The sequence below is a fragment of the Thalassophryne amazonica genome, chromosome 11 (assembly GCF_902500255.1).
Source record: "Thalassophryne amazonica chromosome 11, fThaAma1.1, whole genome shotgun sequence".
In the NCBI taxonomy this organism is placed as follows: Eukaryota; Metazoa; Chordata; class Actinopteri; order Batrachoidiformes; family Batrachoididae; genus Thalassophryne; species Thalassophryne amazonica.
Genome location: NC_047113.1, coordinates 69686221 through 69706774, shown reverse-complemented (window position 1 = coordinate 69706774; position 20554 = coordinate 69686221). Strand labels below are relative to the sequence as shown.

Sequence of the window (20554 nt, the reverse complement as noted above, 5' to 3'; positions counted from 1 at the left end):
ATGGTTATGAGTAATTTTTTCTCTAATAGTTAAAATTTTGTTAGCAAAGAAAGTCATGAAGTCATTACTAGTTAAAGTTAATGGAATACTCAGCTCAATAGAGCTCTGACTCTTTGTCAGCCTGGCTACAGTGCTGAAAAGAAACCTGGGGTTGTTCTTATTTTCTTCAATTAGTGATGAGTAGAAAGATGTCCTAGCTTTACGGAGGGCTTTTTTATAGAGCAACAGACTCTTTTTCCAGGCTAAGTGAAGATCTTCTAAATTAGTGAGATGCCATTTCCTCTCCAACTTACGGGTTATCTGCTTTAAGCTGCGAGTTTGTGAGTTATACCACGGAGTCAGGCACTTCTGATTTAAAGCTCTCTTTTTCAGAGGAGCTACAGCATCCACAGTTGTCTTCAATGAGGATGTAAAACTATTGACGAGATACTCTATCTCCCTTACAGAGTTTAGGTAGCTACTCTGCACTGTGTTGGTATATGGCATTAGAGAACATAAAGAAGGAATCATATCCTTAAACCTAGTTACAGCGCTTTCTGAAAGACTTCTAGTGTAATGAAACTTATTCCCCACTGCTGGGTAGTCCATCAGAGTAAATGTAAATGTTATTAAGAAATGATCAGACAGAAGGGAGTTTTCAGGGAATACTGTTAAGTCTTCTATTTCCATACCATAAGTCAGAACAAGATCTAAGATATGATTAAAGTGGTGGGTGGACTCATTTACTTTTTGAGCAAAGCCAATAGAGTCTAATAATAGATTAAATGCAGTGTTGAGGCTGTCATTCTCAGCATCTGTGTGGATGTTAAAATCGCCCACTATAATTATCTTATCTGAGCTAAGCACTAAGTCAGACAAAAGGTCTGAAAATTCACAGAGAAACTCACAGTAACGACCAGGTGGACGATAGATAATAACAAATAAAACTGGTTTTTGGGACTTCCAATTTGGATGGACAAGACTAAGAGACAAGCTTTCAAATGAATTAAAGCTCTGTCTGGGTTTTTGATTAATTAATAAGCTGGAATGGAAGATTGCTGCTAATCCTCCTCCTCGGCCCGTGCTACGAGCATTCTGACAGCTAGTGTGACTCGGGGGTGTTGACTCATTTAAACTAACATATTCATCCTGCTGTAACCAGGTTTCTGTTAGGCAGAATAAATCAATATGTTGATCAATTATTATATCATTTACCAACAGGGACTTAGAAGAGAGAGACCTAATGTTTAATAGACCACATTTAACTGTTTTAGTCTGTGGTGCAGTTGAAGGTGCTATATTATTTTTTCTTTTTGAATTTTTATGCTTAAATAGATTTTTGCTGGTTGTTGGTGGTCTGGGAGCAGGCACCGTCTCTACGGGGATGGGGTAATGAGGGGATGGCAGGGGGAGAGAAGCTGCAGAGAGGTGTGTAAGACTACAACTCTGCTTCCTGGTCCCAACCCTGGATAGTCACGGTTTGGAGGATTTAAGAAAATTGGCCAGATTTCTAGAAATGAGAGCTGCTCCATCCAAAGTGGGATGGATGCCGTCTCTCCTAACAAGACCAGGTTTTCCCCAGAAGCTTTGCCAATTATCTATGAAGCCCACCTCATTTTTTGGACACCACTCAGACAGCCAGCAATTCAAGGAGAACAGGCGGCTAAACATGTCACTCCCGGTCCGATTGGAGAGGGGCCCAGAGAAAACTACAGAGTCCGACATTGTTTTTGCAAAGTTACACACCGATTTAATGTTAATTTTAGTGACCTCCGATTGGCGTAACCGGGTGTCATTACTGCCGACGTGAATTACAATCTTACCAAATTTACGCTTAGCCTTAGCCAGCAGTTTCAAATTTCCTTCAATGTCGCCTGCTCTGGCCCCCGGAAGACAATTGACTATGGTTGCTGGTGTCGCTAACTTCACATTTCTCAAAATAGAGTCGCCAATAACCAGAGTTTGATCCTCGGCGGGTGTGTCGTCGAGTGGGGAAAAACGGTTAGAAATGTGAACGGGTTGGCGGTGTACACGGGGCTTCTGTTTAGAACTACGCTTCCTCCTCACAGTCACCCAGTCAGCCTGCTTGGGATCTGCCAGGGGGGAACTAACGGCGGCTAAGCTACCTTGGTCCGCACCGACTACAGGGGCCTGGCTAGCTGTAGAATTTTCCACGGTGGAGCCGAGTCTCCAATTCGCCCAGCCTGGCCTCCAAAGCTACGAATAAGCTACACTTATTACAAGTACCATTACTGCTAAAGGAGGCCGAGGAATAACTAAACATTTCACACCCAGAGCAGAAAAGTGTGGGAGAGACAGGAGAAGCCGCCATGCTAAATCGGCTAAGAGCTAGTAGCTACGCTAACCTAGCAGATTCCTAAAAACACGCAAAGTGAATAATTTAGAGGTGATTCAGCAGAAGGAGTATTTTAGTTAAGGCACGTAAAGATTACACTGGGAAACAAATCGTAATCTAGATAACTAGATCAATCTAACTGCGCAGATTAAACAGCTAACAGATACAGAAAAACACCGCTGTGCTCCGGAACAGGAAGTGATACAATACCGCAGTGAGAGCCAACCACCAGTAGAGGCAAGCAAGAGTCAACCAGATCACAGATCCAGGGTGGACTCATTAATGTGTAATCCACATCATTGATGTGGATTACTGTTCTCCCTTTCATGTTTTACATGAATTACATGTATTACATGATGACAACAATGCACTCCACAAGCTGTGTGTATGTGTAGAGGGGGAGCATTTGGCACAGCCACACCCATGTGTTTTGCTTGGTGACGCCACACTCGTGGGGCACTTAGACAACTTTCACAGACAGGTCGAATGTGGTCACCTGCTGTCTACTCTCATGCTGGGAACATGAATAGCCCCGCCTTTTCTAAGTGTCCAGAGAACAGTGTTAGATGTTCATGTGCGACACCTGGAATTTGGCTGACAGCTGCCGAGAGAGGAGTCCATTGGCACTCACACGGCACTCGCTGTCTTTCGGCCACTGGTGTGCGTGAATGGTTGCCACGACAGCTGTACAAGGTGTTTGAGGTGGCTCCGGTTTTTCACGAGTGGCATTTGACTCTGCCTTTGTGCGCCATTCTGCCTCAATAGTGTTATGTGTGACGGGGCCCTAAGGCACAGAGTTTTTGTGCTATTTATAAGGTGCAATATTCAGATATGCCTAACATAGGTTCACAACATACGTATGCTGTCCTTGCACACACACATAGTGATATGAACCAGACTTATACTGTGCTCTACAGACCGTCAAGATGTGGCTTTTAATCCTTTATCAAATGCCACTTTTCAACCTAATCTATCCAGATGATGTATTTGTGTCTCTGGACAAAAAATCCCACAAAGTAGAATTACTAGTTTAACATTAGAACAAAACTCAAATTCAGTAGCAGCAAAAATCAAATCTTGATATTGATGTTTTTGTTTTTCCCCTTTCAAGTTACCATTAAGCACTGGTGACACAAATGGTGTATAGTATGGCAAAGTGGTTAGTGCATTGTTTCTGAAACAGAAGGTTTCCAAATCAAAATGATCTGTACCCATTCTCCATGCCATATCAACTTGCAGATCCATCGTGTATGTTCTCTGGTGACCCTGGATAAAAAAGGGAGAAGCCAAAGTAGCTTACTTACATTTATTTATTTTAGTCTTATAAAATAAGATTGATATACTGGGCAAAACCATAAAGTATCCAATTGTTTAAACTTTGAGATTTTTAAAGGTCCTTCAGTGTTATTTTACATTTATTTTATTTTATTTTATTTATTTATTGTAGTTTACTACACTCAACAAAAATATAAATGCAACACTTTTGGTTTTGCTCCCATTTTGTATGAGATGAACTCAAAGATCTAAAACTTTTTCCACATACACAATATCACCATTTCCCTCAAATATTGTTCACAAACCAGTCTAAATCTGTGATAGTGAGCACCTCTCCTTTGCTGAGATAATCCATCCCACCTCACAGGTGTGCCATATCAAGATGCTGATTAGACACCATGATTAGTGCACAGGTGTGCCTTAGACTACCCACAATAAAAGGCCACTCTGAAAGGTGCAGTTTTATCACACAGCACAATGCCACAGATGTCGCAAGATTTGAGGGAGCGTGCAATTGGCATGCTGACAGCAGGAATGTCTCCCAGAGCTGTTGCTCGTGTATTGAATGTTCATTTCTCTACCATAAGCCGTCTCCAAAGGCGTTTCAGAGAATTTGGCAGTACATCCAACCAGCCTCACAACCGCAGACCACGTGTAACCACACCAGCCCAGGACCTCCACATCCAGCATGTTCACCTCCAAGATTGTCTGAGACCAGCCACTCGGACAGCTGCTGGAACAATCGGTTTGCATAACCAAAGAATTTCTGCACAAACTGTCAGAAACCGTCTCAGGGAAGCTCATCTGCATGCTCGTCGTCCTCATCGGGGTCTCGACCTGACTCCAGTTCATCGTCATAACCGACTTGAGTGGGCAAATGCTCACATTCGCTGGCGTTTGGCACATTGGAGAGGTGTTCTCTTCACGGATGATGCAAAGGAGATGTGTTGCACTGCATGAGGCAAATGGTGGTCCCACCAGATACTGACTGGTATCCCCCCCAGTAAAACAAAACTGCACCTTTCAGAGTGGCCTTTTATTGTGGGCAGTCTAAGGCACACCTGTGCACTAATCATGGTGTCTAATCAGTATCTTGATATGGCACACCTGTGAGGTGGGATGGATTATCACAGCAAAGGAGAAGTGCTCACTATCACAGATTTCGACTGGTTTGTGAACAATATTTGAGGGAAATGGTGATATTGTGTATGTGGAAAAAGTTTTAGATCTTTGAGTTCATCTCATACAAAATGGGAGCAAAACCAAAAGTGTTGCATTTATATTTTTGTTGAGTATATGTGGGACACTTTGTATGTACAATGTAAGGGGCTATATGCATAAATAATAATAGTAATAATAATAAAGGTTATTATTATTACACATGCTATTTCAGTCAGAAATATAACACATTGATTATCACTAGAACTTTTGAATGCTGCTGTTTGTCTGAGAGAAATATTTTTGTCGTGTTGAGACTCTCATTATGTCACTCAGGTGCGTGTGGAAGGTCTGACCGGAAACATTCAATTTGACCAACATGGCAAGAGAGTGAACTACTCAGTGAATATAATGGAACTAAAGACTAATGGTCCTGTAAAGGTTTGTGCCTCAATTCTTCTTTGGACTTAGAAATACAGTATAATGTAACTTTGATTAAATGCACACAGGGCATGCTTTAACCATCTGTAAGCTGCATGCATTAGTAAACATAGGAAACAAATTTGTTACACTGTTTAACATTTAAATGAGTGGTTAGAGCTCCATTGCATTGATGGATTTTAATTTTTCTTTCAACAGATTGGATACTGGAATGAAGTTGACAAAATGGCCGTCACCAAATCCGACATCTTTCCAAATGAAACAACAGGACTGGAAAACAAAACAGTTATTGTCACCACCATCTTGGTAAAGGAACACACTCATGTGTGATTCTGCTTTTTCTTTTTTTGGGGGGGGGGGGGGGGGGGGTAAAAGTGGGAAAGTTTAGCATTGCACAGAAACAACTGTGGTATTGTAATTCTGAAGAACACATGTGGTGGTCACCCTGTGATAGACTGGTGTCGTGTCCAGAGTGTATCCCACCTCACACCCTATGACTGCTGGGATAGGCTCAAGCACTGCCCTCCCTCTATGCCATTAGTTGGAGTAGGCGGGTATAGAAAATGGATGGATGGACATGTAGTGGTACTAGTGTAGCATATAATTTATGGTTTTAGCCATTAGCTTGCTAACGAGAAGAACAGAGTTTATACTTTTTATTAGTGGGCTTCGTTTTAAGATTTGTACCTTCTTAGAAACCGTCATCCTTTTTGTGAATCTGCGTTCACTAAACCTGCTTTTTAACGTTGTCATTCACACATCTTGTGCTGAGCAGCCTTTTGTGATATTGCCTCTGTTCTTCAGGAAGCTCCGTATGTAATGCTGAAAAAGAACGCTGACCTTTTTGTAGACAATGAGCGCTATGAAGGTTACTGTGTAGACCTGGCTGCAGAGATAGCGAAGCACTGCGGCTTCAAATACCAACTGAAAATAGTGGGGGATGGGAAGTATGGCGCCAGGGATGCAGAGACCAAAATCTGGAATGGAATGGTTGGAGAGTTGGTCTATGGGGTGAGTAATTAATTTTTCGACAGCCACACATTTTAAAACTTGAAAACTGACCCATAAACTGTTTTGCACTGTATCCTTCTTTTTCCATTTTTTATTGGCTATTTTCTTACATCCTATTAGTTAATTACTGTATTCCAAATTTTTAATTCCATCACTTTCGATTTGACAGAAAGCAGATATTGCAGTGGCTCCGCTGACCATCACTTTAGTGCGAGAGGAAGTGATTGACTTCTCCAAACCCTTCATGTCTTTGGGAATCTCCATCATGATCAAGAAGCCACAAAAATCCAAACCAGGAGTGTTTTCTTTCCTGGATCCACTGGCCTATGAGATCTGGATGTGTATCGTTTTTGCCTATATTGGAGTCAGTGTGGTGCTCTTCCTGGTGAGTCGCTTCAGCCCCTATGAGTGGCACACCGAGGAGTATGAAGATGGACAGATCCAGACCAATGAGTCAACTAATGAGTTTGGGATATTCAATAGTCTGTGGTTCTCCCTTGGAGCCTTCATGAGACAAGGATGCGACATCTCACCCAGGTAGGGAAATAGGTTCAGTAATTGCCAGCATTTATGTCTCAGAATCCCAGCTGCAGTTTATCACAACTCAGAGCTAATGTTGTTTCAGTTTTTGATTTGATTGTTTTGTGTTCTTCTGGCACAAGTGACAGAAGAAATGTGGAAGGTGCTCACGTTGAATATGGTGGTATTGTTAAGCTGTATTATCTAACACTTCAATAGGTCCTTGCCATTTCATTGGTGGATTACGTTACATGGCATTGATTATTTGTCCCATTGTGTAAAAAATAGTCCATTTGGTTCCATTTACCATTCATTTTGGTTCCATGCCTTTAGCTCCCTTAAACTTTTGCTCCATTTACCGAAGTACCATGATATGAGGAAGCTATCTGTACCACATGACCTTTGTCTCAACTATGATCTTTTAAGGTGTCAGATAAAACAAATAATGAATGTTTTCCATATTTACAATGGAAATAATATTTTCTTTTGTTGAAAAACAGGCTAACATTCTACCTTTTAACTCATACAAATATTCTTACCATTGCAGTCATAAGGCCTAGTTCAAAAATAATGAAGCCACAGTGTGACGTAACCATCAAAATTTAAAAGTGGCCTTTTTTGTGAAATGTTATCATTTTAGGTATGGTTATATATCAGAGTTTCAATATTTCTATTGGTCTTGTTTCAGTCATTCCTAGTGCATATATACTATAATGAGCTAGAGCCTAACGCTTGTGGTAACAGTTGGCGGCATCTTCTTTAGTCTGCAGAAGCCTGAAACAAAGCAATTCTGTCCATTAGTTCCTGGTATTGTTGAACAAGTAATATAATTATTCTATTGAAGCAGAGTAAGAGATATAGCTAAGGTTTTGACACAAATAAATCAAGGACTTATTCTCAGCGTTACGCTTGCAACACTTTTTCCTTGCTGTAGAAATATGATGTTTTTTTCTAGGAAATGACATTTCTACATTTACAAAAATGTATTACTGTGTGTTTGTATGAAGCACAAACAAACAAAATGACAAAATACAAGGTTATTTCTTTAACATTCAACTTTAAATGATAATGCTAAATATCAATGTCACACAAAATTGATGAAAAAGAGCTATTTTTGGGGTATATTTCGTGCATATCTCTGGAACCGTGCGGAATTTTTCCATGAAATTTTCAGTACCGGTCAAAGAGACTCTAAGCAACTCACAGATAAATATGGATGGTGCTAAATAAAATAATGGCTTGTTCATGACAAATGCAATGCAAATCAGCAGTTAGACTTCATTATTTTTGAACTAAGTCATAAGGATTCATTATAATTCTGTATAATTGTTCATGGTCAATTGCTTGTGTTGTTATGTTGGTTCCACATCCATGAATTCATAAACATGTTGACACAGAGTGCTCGTGCCATCTGTCACTGTTACATTCAACTCAAATGAATGATGATTGTCTTTGTTTCGTTGGACTGAACTGTACATTGCTAGAATTTGGGAAGATGATCCGAACCCGTATTTATGTGTAACTTTCACCCTATATTTATGGGAGACCCACGAGGAGAACACTGTGATTTCCAGAGAGCATCATGTGACCACAAATGTTAGACCTTACCACGATCTTCAACTTTAGTTTTGTCTGTGATATAAAATAGTTTTCAAACCGAAGGCACCGATTCTGCTCTGCACTTTAATCAATAATGTACCCTGTTTACTTAATAAAACTAACACCACCAAATGCTAAATTCCGATTCCAATAACAACTGAACTTACAGTACATCTTCTGAGTCACAATTCTGAGGCATTACAACTACTGTCCACCTTCCTGTCCAGTGGGAGTGGTAGACTTTCATCCACTTGACACTATGGAATCTGGAGATAAGCAATGGTGCCTTAGGGCCTCCAAAGGAGTTACGTCTTTAAAAAAGTGGGAAACAGTGTGACGGCGGCATCCTGTTCTGCTTGTCACGTGATATGTGTTCATGCAGCCAAATCATGTCACATGATGTTCTGTGGAAAGATGTCATATTTTGGCAAGGTGTCCTGTATTTACTCATGAAATTTTGTCATAGATCCCTTTGGAGGTTCTTTGGGTACCACTTCAATGACTTTGTATCAAATGAATGGAGAATCAGATGAGAAATATCACTTACAATGTGGAGGAACATGAGCTATGACATTTTGGTTATATTGCACATTTCTCTGGGTATGATCCAGCACGTGGGTTTCTCAGTGTTGAGAACCCCAGCATCACACGAGGATGCACTGCCTGGATGGTTGCTATCAGTGTTCCAAGGTGGTTCTGTAGTATGGTGGATGCTGCAGCTCATGGCTCCAGTGCATGATCCGAGACCTAACCTCACCAAATACATGGATGTTTTTTTTTCTGTTGCATTAGTTTTATTCAGTGTACCATAATAAATTATATAGTTCATAGAATTTATTCCTGAAAATGTTTCCAAGTACAACCAGTTCTTGCACATTCTCTTTTCTGCAGTAAATAATAGTACATGTTCATTCCAAAGTAGAAAAAAAATCTTACTTCCAACATAGTCATCCTCAGGCCAAAATTTGATCAATTCTAACCGTCCTTGGTTTGCATATTTGGCCAAAAGGAGTGTCACTAAACGTACAATGACCCTGTATATCCTTTGTTCAATGTTTTCTTTTTTATTACATTGCAACAAAGATAAAAAAGCTGCTGTGTCATATTATTGCTGTTGTTTAATTGTTTCAAGAAATATTGTTTTACTATGCAGATGTGCACAAAGAACAATAACTGAAAAATATTCTGTTTTTCTCCAACAGATCTCTCTCTGGCCGTATTGTGGGTGGTGTGTGGTGGTTCTTCACATTAATTATCATTTCCTCCTACACGGCTAATCTGGCTGCTTTCCTGACTGTGGAGAGGATGGTCTCCCCCATCGAAAGTGCAGAAGATCTGGCGAAACAGACTGAGATAGCCTATGGAACTCTGGACTCCGGCTCTACTAAAGAGTTCTTTAGGGTATGAGATGGTTTTGTGTTTGTTTTATGCATTGAGGAACTAGAACTGTGACATATACTGTATGTGTCACAGACTCAGCATACAAATACAATGGCTGAATTTTTTTTTTTTTAACTCAACTGATTGGTACTTATGGAGCGTTTTCTCATTCCAGCGCTCCAAAATTGCCCTGTTTGATAAAATGTGGACCTACATGCGCAGTGCAGAGCCCTCTGTGTTTGTAAAAACCACTGCTGAGGGTGTTCTCAGGGTCCGCAAGTCAAAGGGGAAGTATGCCTACCTGCTGGAGTCGACCATGAATGAATACATTGAGCAGCGAAAGCCCTGTGACACCATGAAAGTGGGAGGCAACCTGGATTCCAAAGGATACGGGATCGCCACGCCAAAAGGATCCTCATTAAGGTGGGTGGAATAGTATAACAATGTGTCCAATGTTGTTATAGTATCCCACCTACCCTGATGTAGCTTTGCTTAATTGTCTCTGGTTTGTATAAGGAGATGAGGTAATGCAACCCCCCGTCCCCTTGAACAAAAATTGCAATTTATTGTAAGTCGATAAATTGCAAAAACAAAAGAAAAAATAATATTTTTGTTAAATTCCCAAATCACCTCTCCTAGTTTCCAAAATGAATTTTATTAATGACTTCATGAGTAAATGAGCACATTCAGGCTAATATCTCACCTGGATTTTTAAACCCTACTCTTATTATCAACTTTTATTCGTCACATTTTGAATCTTTTAATCTAAATTTGGATCCCATTGTCCCGTACTGCCTTACTATTCTGTCCTCCATGTTTCTAGTATGTCCAGTATAATGGTTTACCTTCTTTTTATGCTTTAATCTGATTTTAATAACCTTGAATGATTTTCTGATTGAGTAGTATGTGTTTCTTGCAGTATATTTTAGAAATGCTTAGTTTAATGTATATTTAATTACTGTGCTTTGCTAAACCCTTGCAGTACATTCATTTTATTTAATGACATAATGAAATGTTCCTTTGTGGAAAAATTGGACAACACAAAAATGTGTATATTATATATTAGCACTGGCACTGCTTGGGTTTCAATATTGTGTGACAGGATATTGTGGGATTGTATAACCTTAAATATTGTGAATATTTTGACTCTGAGACTGCATATCGTATTTTACATTCTGTGCCCCTCAGTTAGACAGTAGCACTGCAAACTCTCCCTGTCCCTAAACATAGCACCTCAATATTCATCTTGAAAGGGTAGTTGGATTAGACGGTAATATCTTTAAAAAATTGTTGCATGTTTTCTGACATTTTTTCATGAGGTCTAACCTTTTTCCCCATGACTGCTGTTTTGCTGTCTCTTTTTTAGTGGAGTCACTTGCCAGACACTGTTTTATGTATGTTGTGGATGTGAGTACGTTGCTGTAGCCACTAGTCCCCCCCTTAGTCTTAGCGCTCTGTCCTCTCTGTTGTGTTACGGCTAAGCTCTGCCACCTATGAGAAACGTTAATGTTAAAGTCACATTTGATCCTCATGACTTGTTTTTTTTTTATAATAGAAGTGCCCAGTTGCAATAAGAGGGGGAAAAGAATGGACTTAAATCCATTCTTGAGCAGATTATTTTTAGTCTCTAAAAGAATAGACAGATAATTGATAAGTGGCTCACCCTGTCTTACAAGTATGTTTTATCGTTTCAAGAAATGCGGTTAACCTCGCAGTTCTAAAACTGAATGAGCAAGGCCTGTTGGACAAATTGAAAAACAAATGGTGGTACGACAAAGGAGAGTGCGGCAGCGGGGGAGGTGATTCCAAGGTCAGCCCCAGTGAGCAAAGTGATGGGTAACTCAATACAACTACCAACAAGTAAGCAGCAAGCCAGCACAGGATCCACAACCACACTGCTGGCAGGTCGGTCACCTGCTCAGTGTTCACGTTGTTTCTTTTTTGTTGTTGTTGTTTTTAACGCTAACACTGACACATAGTTAATAGATGCCAACCAAGTTAATACCCGAGTTCTTGAACTCTTCCCATTGGCTGTGTGGACTTGGTGATGCATTACAGCTGTTGCCCTTGCTGCTTACTTCAGGCGATACGTTAATGCACATTTGGCTCTGCAAAACTCGTTTTTGCTTAGGCCAAATGGCGCATCAACGTCTATCGCCACCACAACAGAAAGAGGAAAAAAAGAAACATGTAAGAAAAGAGAATCAAAGACAGAAAAAAGTATAATCAGTGTAAATGTAATAATAACATAAAATAACATTGATAATGTTATTTATGTTATTTTCCACGTGAAGAACGCCAGTAAACCTTGCAGTATTGAAACTCAGTGAGCAAGGCGTCTTAGACAAGCTGAAAAACAAATGGTGGTACGATAAGGGTGAATGTGGATCCAAGGACTCTGGAAGTAAGGTTAGTCACTGCAGGTTCTATGTGATTCAAGCACACTCATAATTTTTTACTGGGAATGACCCCATTTAAAGTAATTTTAGATCATTTCAAGCAAATGCACAAACAAAGCATGAGATGCCTTGGTAAGATGTAATTTACTAATGCCTGCAGATCTACTAATGATTAATACCATTTGTATTACTTTTTTAATACAGTAATGCATGCAATGTCATTCTTGATATGTGCACTCCTTTATCAAAATGAACCGTGAAATCCTCTTTTTCCAGCTCCTCATTTCCAAAGACAAAGTGTAAAGCTTTTTCGTACAAAAAAAAAAAAGAAGCTTTTGGGCGATATTGATCAGTTCAAATAAATGAGGCTCACAGCACTGAATAGTGAAATCTGACAGTGATTGGCTAATCTCTGGACCATCTATAAAGGGTGTCCAATGGTGTTAAATGTCCTCTGTTCTTTTTGTATTGCTGTCTTTCACTGTGTGAGTCTTGTGCTTTGTGTTTGCGTGGCCTTGTGTTGATCTGAATGGTCTATCAATGGAATTCACACTGATTTCATAGACCACAGTTATTTTTTACCGTTACCACCTAACATTTCTAAAATCCCCCCCCCCCCCCAAAAAAATTAAATCAAAAGACTAAAAGATTCATTTGTATTTTGCAGTATAAACTCACCATTAAGCATCATGAAATCAGTGATGTCCATTATTAATTAACTAATCCACTTGAAAAAAAAATGAAGCACTTTGTTCTGAGTGATTCTCTTTCCTCAGCTGGCACTTATTTCTTTTCCTTGATATTTTATTCAGCTCTGTCTAGTCACTTAAACACCTCAAATACCCAAACATGTAACTGTGTTGTCTATGGCTGCCATGTTGTCACTCACAGATATATTTTGCACCACTCTGCAAAGGTATAACCCAATGTATCCATTTGGCATCCACTGTAAATGAATACATGGGTGCTTTTATATGCTGATGATACCACGTTGTATGTGTCAGACCCCAATTGGTTTTTCGACCAAGTTGTCTTCCTTCTTGTGTCTGTCTATAAGTAAAGGTCTGTTTGTAATGGCTTTGCCCTTTGTTATGGGCATCCCTGTAAATGGTCCTATACAGCACAAATTTCTGATGCAGACCCATGATAACGCAATGCATACAGACTGCTGCATTTCATTTTGATTAAAGTACTAACCTTGCCCTCTACATTGCTTTAAATTTATGCTAAATGCAGAAGCACCTGTGTTTTAATTCTGTTTTACTTTTTTGTTATATTTTTGTGCATAGATATTATTGGCTGTCAGAAAACTGTAGATCATTAGAGTGGTGCATTTTTGTGCTTTTTTTGTTGTGGATGTGATTTTTGTTATTTTAGACCTTTCACCCTTACTTTGACCACTGATTCCCATCTTGTGTGCATTTCACAGGAGAAGACGAGTGCCCTCAGCCTGAGCAACGTGGCTGGGGTCTTCTACATTCTGGTCGGAGGACTCGGCTTGGCCATGCTGGTGGCCTTGATTGAGTTCTGTTACAAGTCCCGAGCCGAGGCGAAACGAATGAAGGTGGCAAAGAATGCACAGAATATTAATCCAACTTCCTCGCAGAATTCACAGAATTTTGCAACTTATAAGGAAGGTTACAACGTATATGGGATCGAAAGTGTAAAAATTTAGGGGGTAGGATACGAGGTTTTCATAAATTCCCCCAAATGCACGCTTTTTGGCTTCATCCGTTCCATCCTTCAGTGTTAGTGAATGAAGAGGTTGGCCAAAGGATCATATGTATTAGTGATTTATGATTTAATGAGAGCGCGAGAGAGAGAGATATCCCCCTTTTTTACAGCTTAAAACTATGTTTGTCTGTTTAAGTTTCTGTGCTATTTGAAGCCATTTTCATGTATGACTGTTGATGGCCATGCTTGTTAATACCTCTGTCCTGGTAACACATTTCAACAATAATGCTTGCAATGACCATGCATAAGCCTTTACATGATCATTTGCATATTGCACTGTTACCCCATGGACATCACGTTTAGTTGTCATCTACATTCTCATGTTTTGAACATTTAATATCTTTTAAGTTCAGGTTTCTGGAGGTGCTCTGACCTAACGTGCTGCATTTTTTTTTTTGTGTGGATCCTTGTGGGATAAATGTGTGTGTGCTTGTGTCTGCGTGCGCACATGGCCTTGTGGGTGGTTGTTTTTTTTTTTTGGTTTTATTTTTTTAGATGACCTTCGGGGATGCCATACGGAATAAAGCAAGACTTTCCATAACTGGGAGTACCGGGGAGAATGGTCGGGTGATGACTCCAGAGTTTCCTAAAGCTGTCCATGCTGTCCCTTACGTGAGACCTGATATGGGACTAAATGTCAGCCTGACAGATCTGTCCTGATCAATGAGGAACTTCTGAGTGCCTTACAATGGTTTCAATAGAGCGACTTTTTTTGTTTTCCTCCCTTCTTTTCTGGCTTTCTTCTGTCCATCTGGTGAAAAAGCTATGCGATGGAGGCTTTGTTTTGCCTGTCACAAAGACATACATTATAGCTCTTTATCTCTATTTTGCACCATATAAAATGCCTCCCTTTCTGGGTGGAATCACATCTTGGAATATAAAAGGGAGACTATTCAAAATGCCATACTTTCCCATCTATCTGTCGGGACTGGAGATGGAAACGAGGGCTTGATTGACAGCAACGGCTGCTTCTGGAAGTCGCAGTTTCAGTCATCTCAATGTTTGTGTGTATGTGTGTGTGTTGGGGGGCATGCATCTTGAAGATGTTGTCAAAAATATCTTTTCCTCCCTCCTTTTTCCTGTAGCCACCATCACCAAACAGGATTTTCAAGCACACTTGATATTATCTGCATTAAAATGTGAAATTGTCTTTTTTTTTTTTTTTTTTTTGTAAGAAAATCTATAAAAAGTTTATTGGAAAAAAATATTTTTATGTATTTTCACAAAATAGCTTTTAAATAAACTTGCTTACATACTGGTTGGATATATACATCTTAATGTGTGAGTGTAATGAAAGAAAAAATACTAAACAGCTTCTAGTTCCTTATTTTTAAAGCCAAATACATCACGTAGGAGGGCGGGATCTTTAATCATGTAATTAATTCCTATTCTAAACTTTCCTGTATAGTTTATTCTTTAACATTTGATGTTGATATGGAATATATGTCAATGCTTGACATTTGCAATCAAATCCTTCTATGTTTTTAGCGATCGTGCCGCGATTCAGCTTTATTTTGTCTGTTTGTTTGCTTCGGTGCTTTTGCTGTTTGTATTTTTTCTGACGATGACCAGGGTTGTTTTATTTTCAAGGGAAAATTAGCCTGTTTACATGCCATGAATGCAGAAGAAAAAAAAAGGGAAAAAAGTATGGTACGGTATTTTCGCATTCCGTTTTTGAAGTGACATCAAAACAGGCATAGACATCCACATGGTTTACGTGGTATAAAATGCCAAATAAGTAAGAGTGCCAAATTCTAGTGCCAGTAGATATGAATATAGTCTTAATATAATCAATCACTGTCATCTCAGTGAATGTAAATGAAACATTCTGTAACTTTTGTAACTAGATGTACAGTTGGTGGCAATGACAGTGCTAATACAATAGCCTTTTTTTATTTTTTGCTTTGTTTTCCCGTCTCCATGTACTTTGCATTGATCTGACAATAAAGTTGAACAAGTTGCATGTTGTTCCCACAAATATTACATGAGATCATTTCATTGGTGCCAAACCTGCATTTTAATTTTATTACTGAAGTGAGACTATTTAAAATTGGAAATACAATAATAGACGTACATACAGTATATACACGCATATATTTTATATAAGAAATTTAAGTAAAAAAAAATTATGCCCCTTTTCCAGTAACAGAATTTTGTGTTGCTTACACAAAATTTACTACAATTTTGTGAAAAAAACCCAAAAAACTGTCATACCATAAATTAGTTTAAAACACATGTGGAAGTCTGTTAAAGTCAGAATTTTTTTTAACATATACGTAATTGAGCCATGAAGAGCCATCCACTAGAAATTAAAGAGGTAAATTGCATTATTCTTATCACTGTTGCTTTAGTATTCGACGATAGAAACATTGGCTGCTGTTGCTTATTTTCATTGCATATTCAGGCTATTCTCACTGACATTTTGTATATGGAATGTGTGCTAACTTGTTTATTTTTGGGACTCTTTCTAAATAAAAGTGGATAATCTCTTGTTATATTTTAGTGTCTGTTGTTTATTTATTATTTATTTATTTATTTATTACCTACGTTGACGGAGCTGCATTTTATTTTATTTGCGAAAGACTGCATGTTGACAAAATGGTTTTTATGTGATGTGAAATGATGAAGCCCATCTTGAAACAAATTACTCTGAATTTTAGGGGGACTCCACATATAGGCACAATGTTTTCATATAATTATGCAACAATGGAAGAGAGGCATTTTACAAAGTAATTTGAATCCTCTAGGTACAGTTACACTTTGAGGCAGTTGTGCATGAATGCAGACAGACCATTTTAAAATATTATTTATAATTACAAAGCAAAACATGGTGAAATACAAACTCCCTTTCACAAATATCTCTTATTTCTGGCCTCAAACTTTTACCTTCATATTTCAGCTATACGTGTCACATAACATGAGATACAGAATCTTACAACAAAATTCAACTAGATGAAATACTTGGTGTAGTCTGAATCAGAAATTATTACATTTTGTACATTCCAGATGTGAGATGTGAAACAAAAGTCTGATCATTGGCTAGAAAAAGCTTTCACCATGAAAAAGAAGCTCAACATCTTTCAGCAAAAGTGTGAAAAGCCCAATGAGATGAATGGCCCTTTGCTCGTTTGGATTGCCTTTAAAATACTGCCTAAATGCACTGTATACACATACAAACACTGTTTTACATTTATGCATTTGGAAGATAATTCTATTGAAAGCATCTTGCAAACTTAAAAAACACACCAGTCCTAGGAGCATCCTTGCAAGATGGTATGATTTCTGTATTATTTTCTTCTTCAAGAGCACTTGGACACCCAGACAGACATCACCAAGGTTCAAAAATTAGCAAACCTTCACTTATCAGACAGCTTTGCACCTGAGACAAAATTTGATTGTTCGTGCATAACAAGTATTAGACCCATTAGTTCTTATATCAGTTGTGAATAACCTATATTTTTTCTTGCTCCTCATGTCTCTGCAGTTTTCACATGTTCTTCGAGAAAATTACTTCTTTAAACATTGAGACTCTTGTGGCCATGTCGCAAACATTGGGCTCGTGTAGCACATTAGATGCAGCCTGAGTTTTCTTTCCATTTATTGCTTCCAATTTATTGATTTTATTTAAGGTAAAGTATTAAAAGCAGAAATGCTAGAATTTCTAAGATTTACCTCATCTATATGACAGAGGAAGGCAGAGGTTATTATGTAATCACCCCATCTGCACAATATCTCAAAAGGTCTGATGAATTTTACTACCAGTCCATTAGTTAATGAATCAGTTGAACTGAACTACATTTTTATTGGATATCGAATCTGCCTCTAAATGTTTACTTTGATCGCTCCTTTAATTTTCTCATTTCATGGCATCACAAAGAATTGTGACTGCCCCACTCTGTCAGTAATAAAAGCACTGGCCATCATTATCCCACTGGAGTTATGCACTCTATGCTGTTCATGTCGAGTAATAAGTTCTTACACCCATGCACAGTATTTGGGGGTATTAGTTTTGGCCCTGTGTGCACATATATCTGTCATGGTGGAATGACTGAGGATCGGTTATGGAAAAAGTGATTTGATTTGGAGGAAAAAAAAACTTTAAAGTCAAGGTCACAGACCAAGGTCAAAGGCCTGGACCAATATACAGGGGATATTTAGGGTGGCTACTCCAAGGAATTTGTTAAAGATACAGTTATAGTTATCAGGTCAGGTCATGTCTAGGGTCATGCTCTGGTGCTACATCCATCACAACATGGAAGTGCATTGGGTCCTGGATGGCAACAGCTCCATCCATTGGTATGGAAGCCTTAAACACTAACATGAAATCAGGTATCACCTTTATAGCGGCAAGCTTGGGTGATGTGAAAGGTCAAACATAAGGTCACAAAAGTTGAGCTCAAAGTTTGAAGCCAATTAAACATTTTGGACAGAATTGATCTGTATACAAATAACGAATGTTTATGAGTTCAATGGTACGAATATTTCATGAGGTGAAAGCTTGTTGAATGGTAAAAACATTCATTATTTGTTTTATATAATGGCTAAAACAGATCCCTGTCATTTGATATTTTAGTCATTTATAAACATCAGAAAAGGGACTTACATTTTGGTGTTCCACTCCTGCTAAAGTCCAAATTGTGACAAATCCAGCACTGACATCATTTTGTATTTCCAGGAGCAAACCCTGGTTTTACCCATCAGTCTCAGTGCACACGCTGTGTAATCAGGTGTGCTTAAGGACCATTAGTTCTGCCAATATTGACATGGAGTCATGGAGCATTTCAGACATGTGACCTGACTCATCCTCCAGGTTGTACACACTGCTCATTGCCAGCAGTTATTGTAATAGAATCCTAATGATGACAGAAGGTACACTTGCACTGGCCTGAATCTATCTCATATAGGAGGCATCAAGACCATAGCCAGGGCAATATTTTATCTTCCAGTTTTTACCCAAAGTCTGGCTGCTTCCTTCAGCCTCATTACTGGGCTCATGCAGCAGTGATGTCACACATTTGGAGTGCTTAATGTATTTTACCAAACAGAAGTTGTGACAAATTATCTGAATATGCACACACACCTCAGCTGTTATTTGTGCTCCAGAAATTGATTCTTCTTGGATATGAAGCCTGCGTGCATATGGTTGTTTTACCAAGTTGAGAAAATGTCGACAGAGTTTAAATTCATTCATTTTCTGCCACTTATCCGGGTCAAGCTTGCATTGACAGCAGACTAAGCAGCTCCTCCCACCCTTCCCTATCCTTGGCCAGGCCCTCTAACTACTCCAGAGAGATTAGGATTAAAGAGACCAGATTAGGGAGACCAGGGCATCCTCCTGGAGCCATCTTGGGTGAAAGTGGAAGTTTATATGAAGCTCAGTTTGTCCAGTCTGAATAAGAAACATGGTGTCATCTCAATGTGGACCTACCACTCACAAGGAGAGAAGGAGGGGTCTGGTGTGTTGCTCCATGGACAGTGGAAAGGGGTGTAAACCCCAACCAATTTTTAAATCAAAGTAAAAAAAAAAATAATAATTGTGAGAAATTTAATTAGGACCAAAAAATATATATTCTAGTTATAGTATACAAATAATGATTATTTATGAGTGCAATTGTAAGAATATTAGCATGAGTTAAATAAAAGCTTCCATCTGTCAATGAATTAAAAATATTCTTACCATTGCATCAATGCCAAACATTCATTATTTGTTTTATATGACACCTAAAAAGATCATAGTCAATGTAAAGTTGACATGGCATCGATAATGTCCTTGTATTACGGACGTATTTTCACAAAAAGGTAATTAAGTCTTTTAATGAAAACAAAATCAACGGTAAATGGAACCAAATTATTCAGAAAACTTACATAAATCATACAATGAACTATTTTTACATACAGTTCAGAAAAATAAACTATGTCACATGACATACAGTCCACCAACGTTTAACATTTCAAAGTTATTTTGGTTACAAGGTTGTGAGTGACTAAATATTCTCCACTGCTATGTAATATATTCTCAAACCCTACAAGAAGTACAGTGAACAAATAAATCAGTCAAATCAATCAAAAAAACAATCAAATGAGAATGATCAGTTTGGGTGCTATTTAAACTCACATCATTGCTACTGCAATTCTCATGACAAAAGACATAATGAGCAGATGAGCAGTTAAAAATTTTCAGTCATCTCCCAGAAAGGCAAGTTGCAATTAAAACTTTATTAATATGCTGATAATAGAAGATGAGGGTCCATTTGTGTGTACAAGATAACTTGGAATCTAAAATGTTCCTTTCGGATGTGTTGTTCTTTTTAGTTTCACAGAATTGTGTCAAATTATAATGAAAATTTCTTCAATATTTTTCATCATTTGCGCAGGAATTCTGTACCTTCTGAGGGTTTTTTTTTTCTGTTCCTTCTCCAGAATCAGTGAGATGAGGATTCAGATCCAAATTTTAAAATGTTTTATTTATTTATTTATTTATTTTACCTGCGAGAGCACATTGTCTCTTAATTTACTTGAAATTAACTATTTGGATCTGGTATTCAGAAATAATTGTTGCCACAGGCATTCAATTGTTTTTTTTTCCACTTTATAGTGTCAAATCACAACAAAGTTGCTTCAAGGCACTTCACACAAGTAAGGTCTAACCTTACCAACTCCCACAGCAAGCACACATGTGGCAGTGGTAAGGAAAACCCCCCCT

The 20554-nt window shown here is 38.5% G+C and overlaps 1 protein-coding gene and 1 pseudogene across 5 annotated transcripts in view; one reads left to right on the top strand and one right to left on the bottom strand.

Annotated features, from left to right (window-relative positions):
- Positions 1-16348, top strand: part of gria2b (glutamate receptor, ionotropic, AMPA 2b) — a 140306-nt gene extending 123958 nt beyond the window's left edge. The window contains exons 8-16 of one of the 5 annotated variants that reach the window (XM_034182101.1): positions 5105-5209; positions 5408-5515; positions 6014-6220; positions 6390-6757; positions 9541-9739; positions 9894-10141; positions 12013-12127; positions 13547-13681; positions 14347-16348. In XM_034182101.1, the coding sequence (XP_034037992.1) occupies positions 5105-5209; positions 5408-5515; positions 6014-6220; positions 6390-6757; positions 9541-9739; positions 9894-10141; positions 12013-12127; positions 13547-13681; positions 14347-14511 (1650 nt within the window). In that variant the 3' untranslated portion in view covers positions 14512-16348. Of the gene's footprint in view, positions 1-5104; positions 5210-5407; positions 5516-6013; positions 6221-6389; positions 6758-9540; positions 9740-9893; positions 10142-11413; positions 11529-12012; positions 12128-13546; positions 13801-14346 lie in introns of all 5 variants that reach the window. The other 4 variants (XM_034182100.1, XM_034182103.1, XM_034182104.1 and 1 more) reach the window with 4 other exon arrangements.
- LOC117519696 overlaps positions 1-20554 on the bottom strand; it is a 366295-nt pseudogene that overhangs the window by 267146 nt on the left and 78595 nt on the right.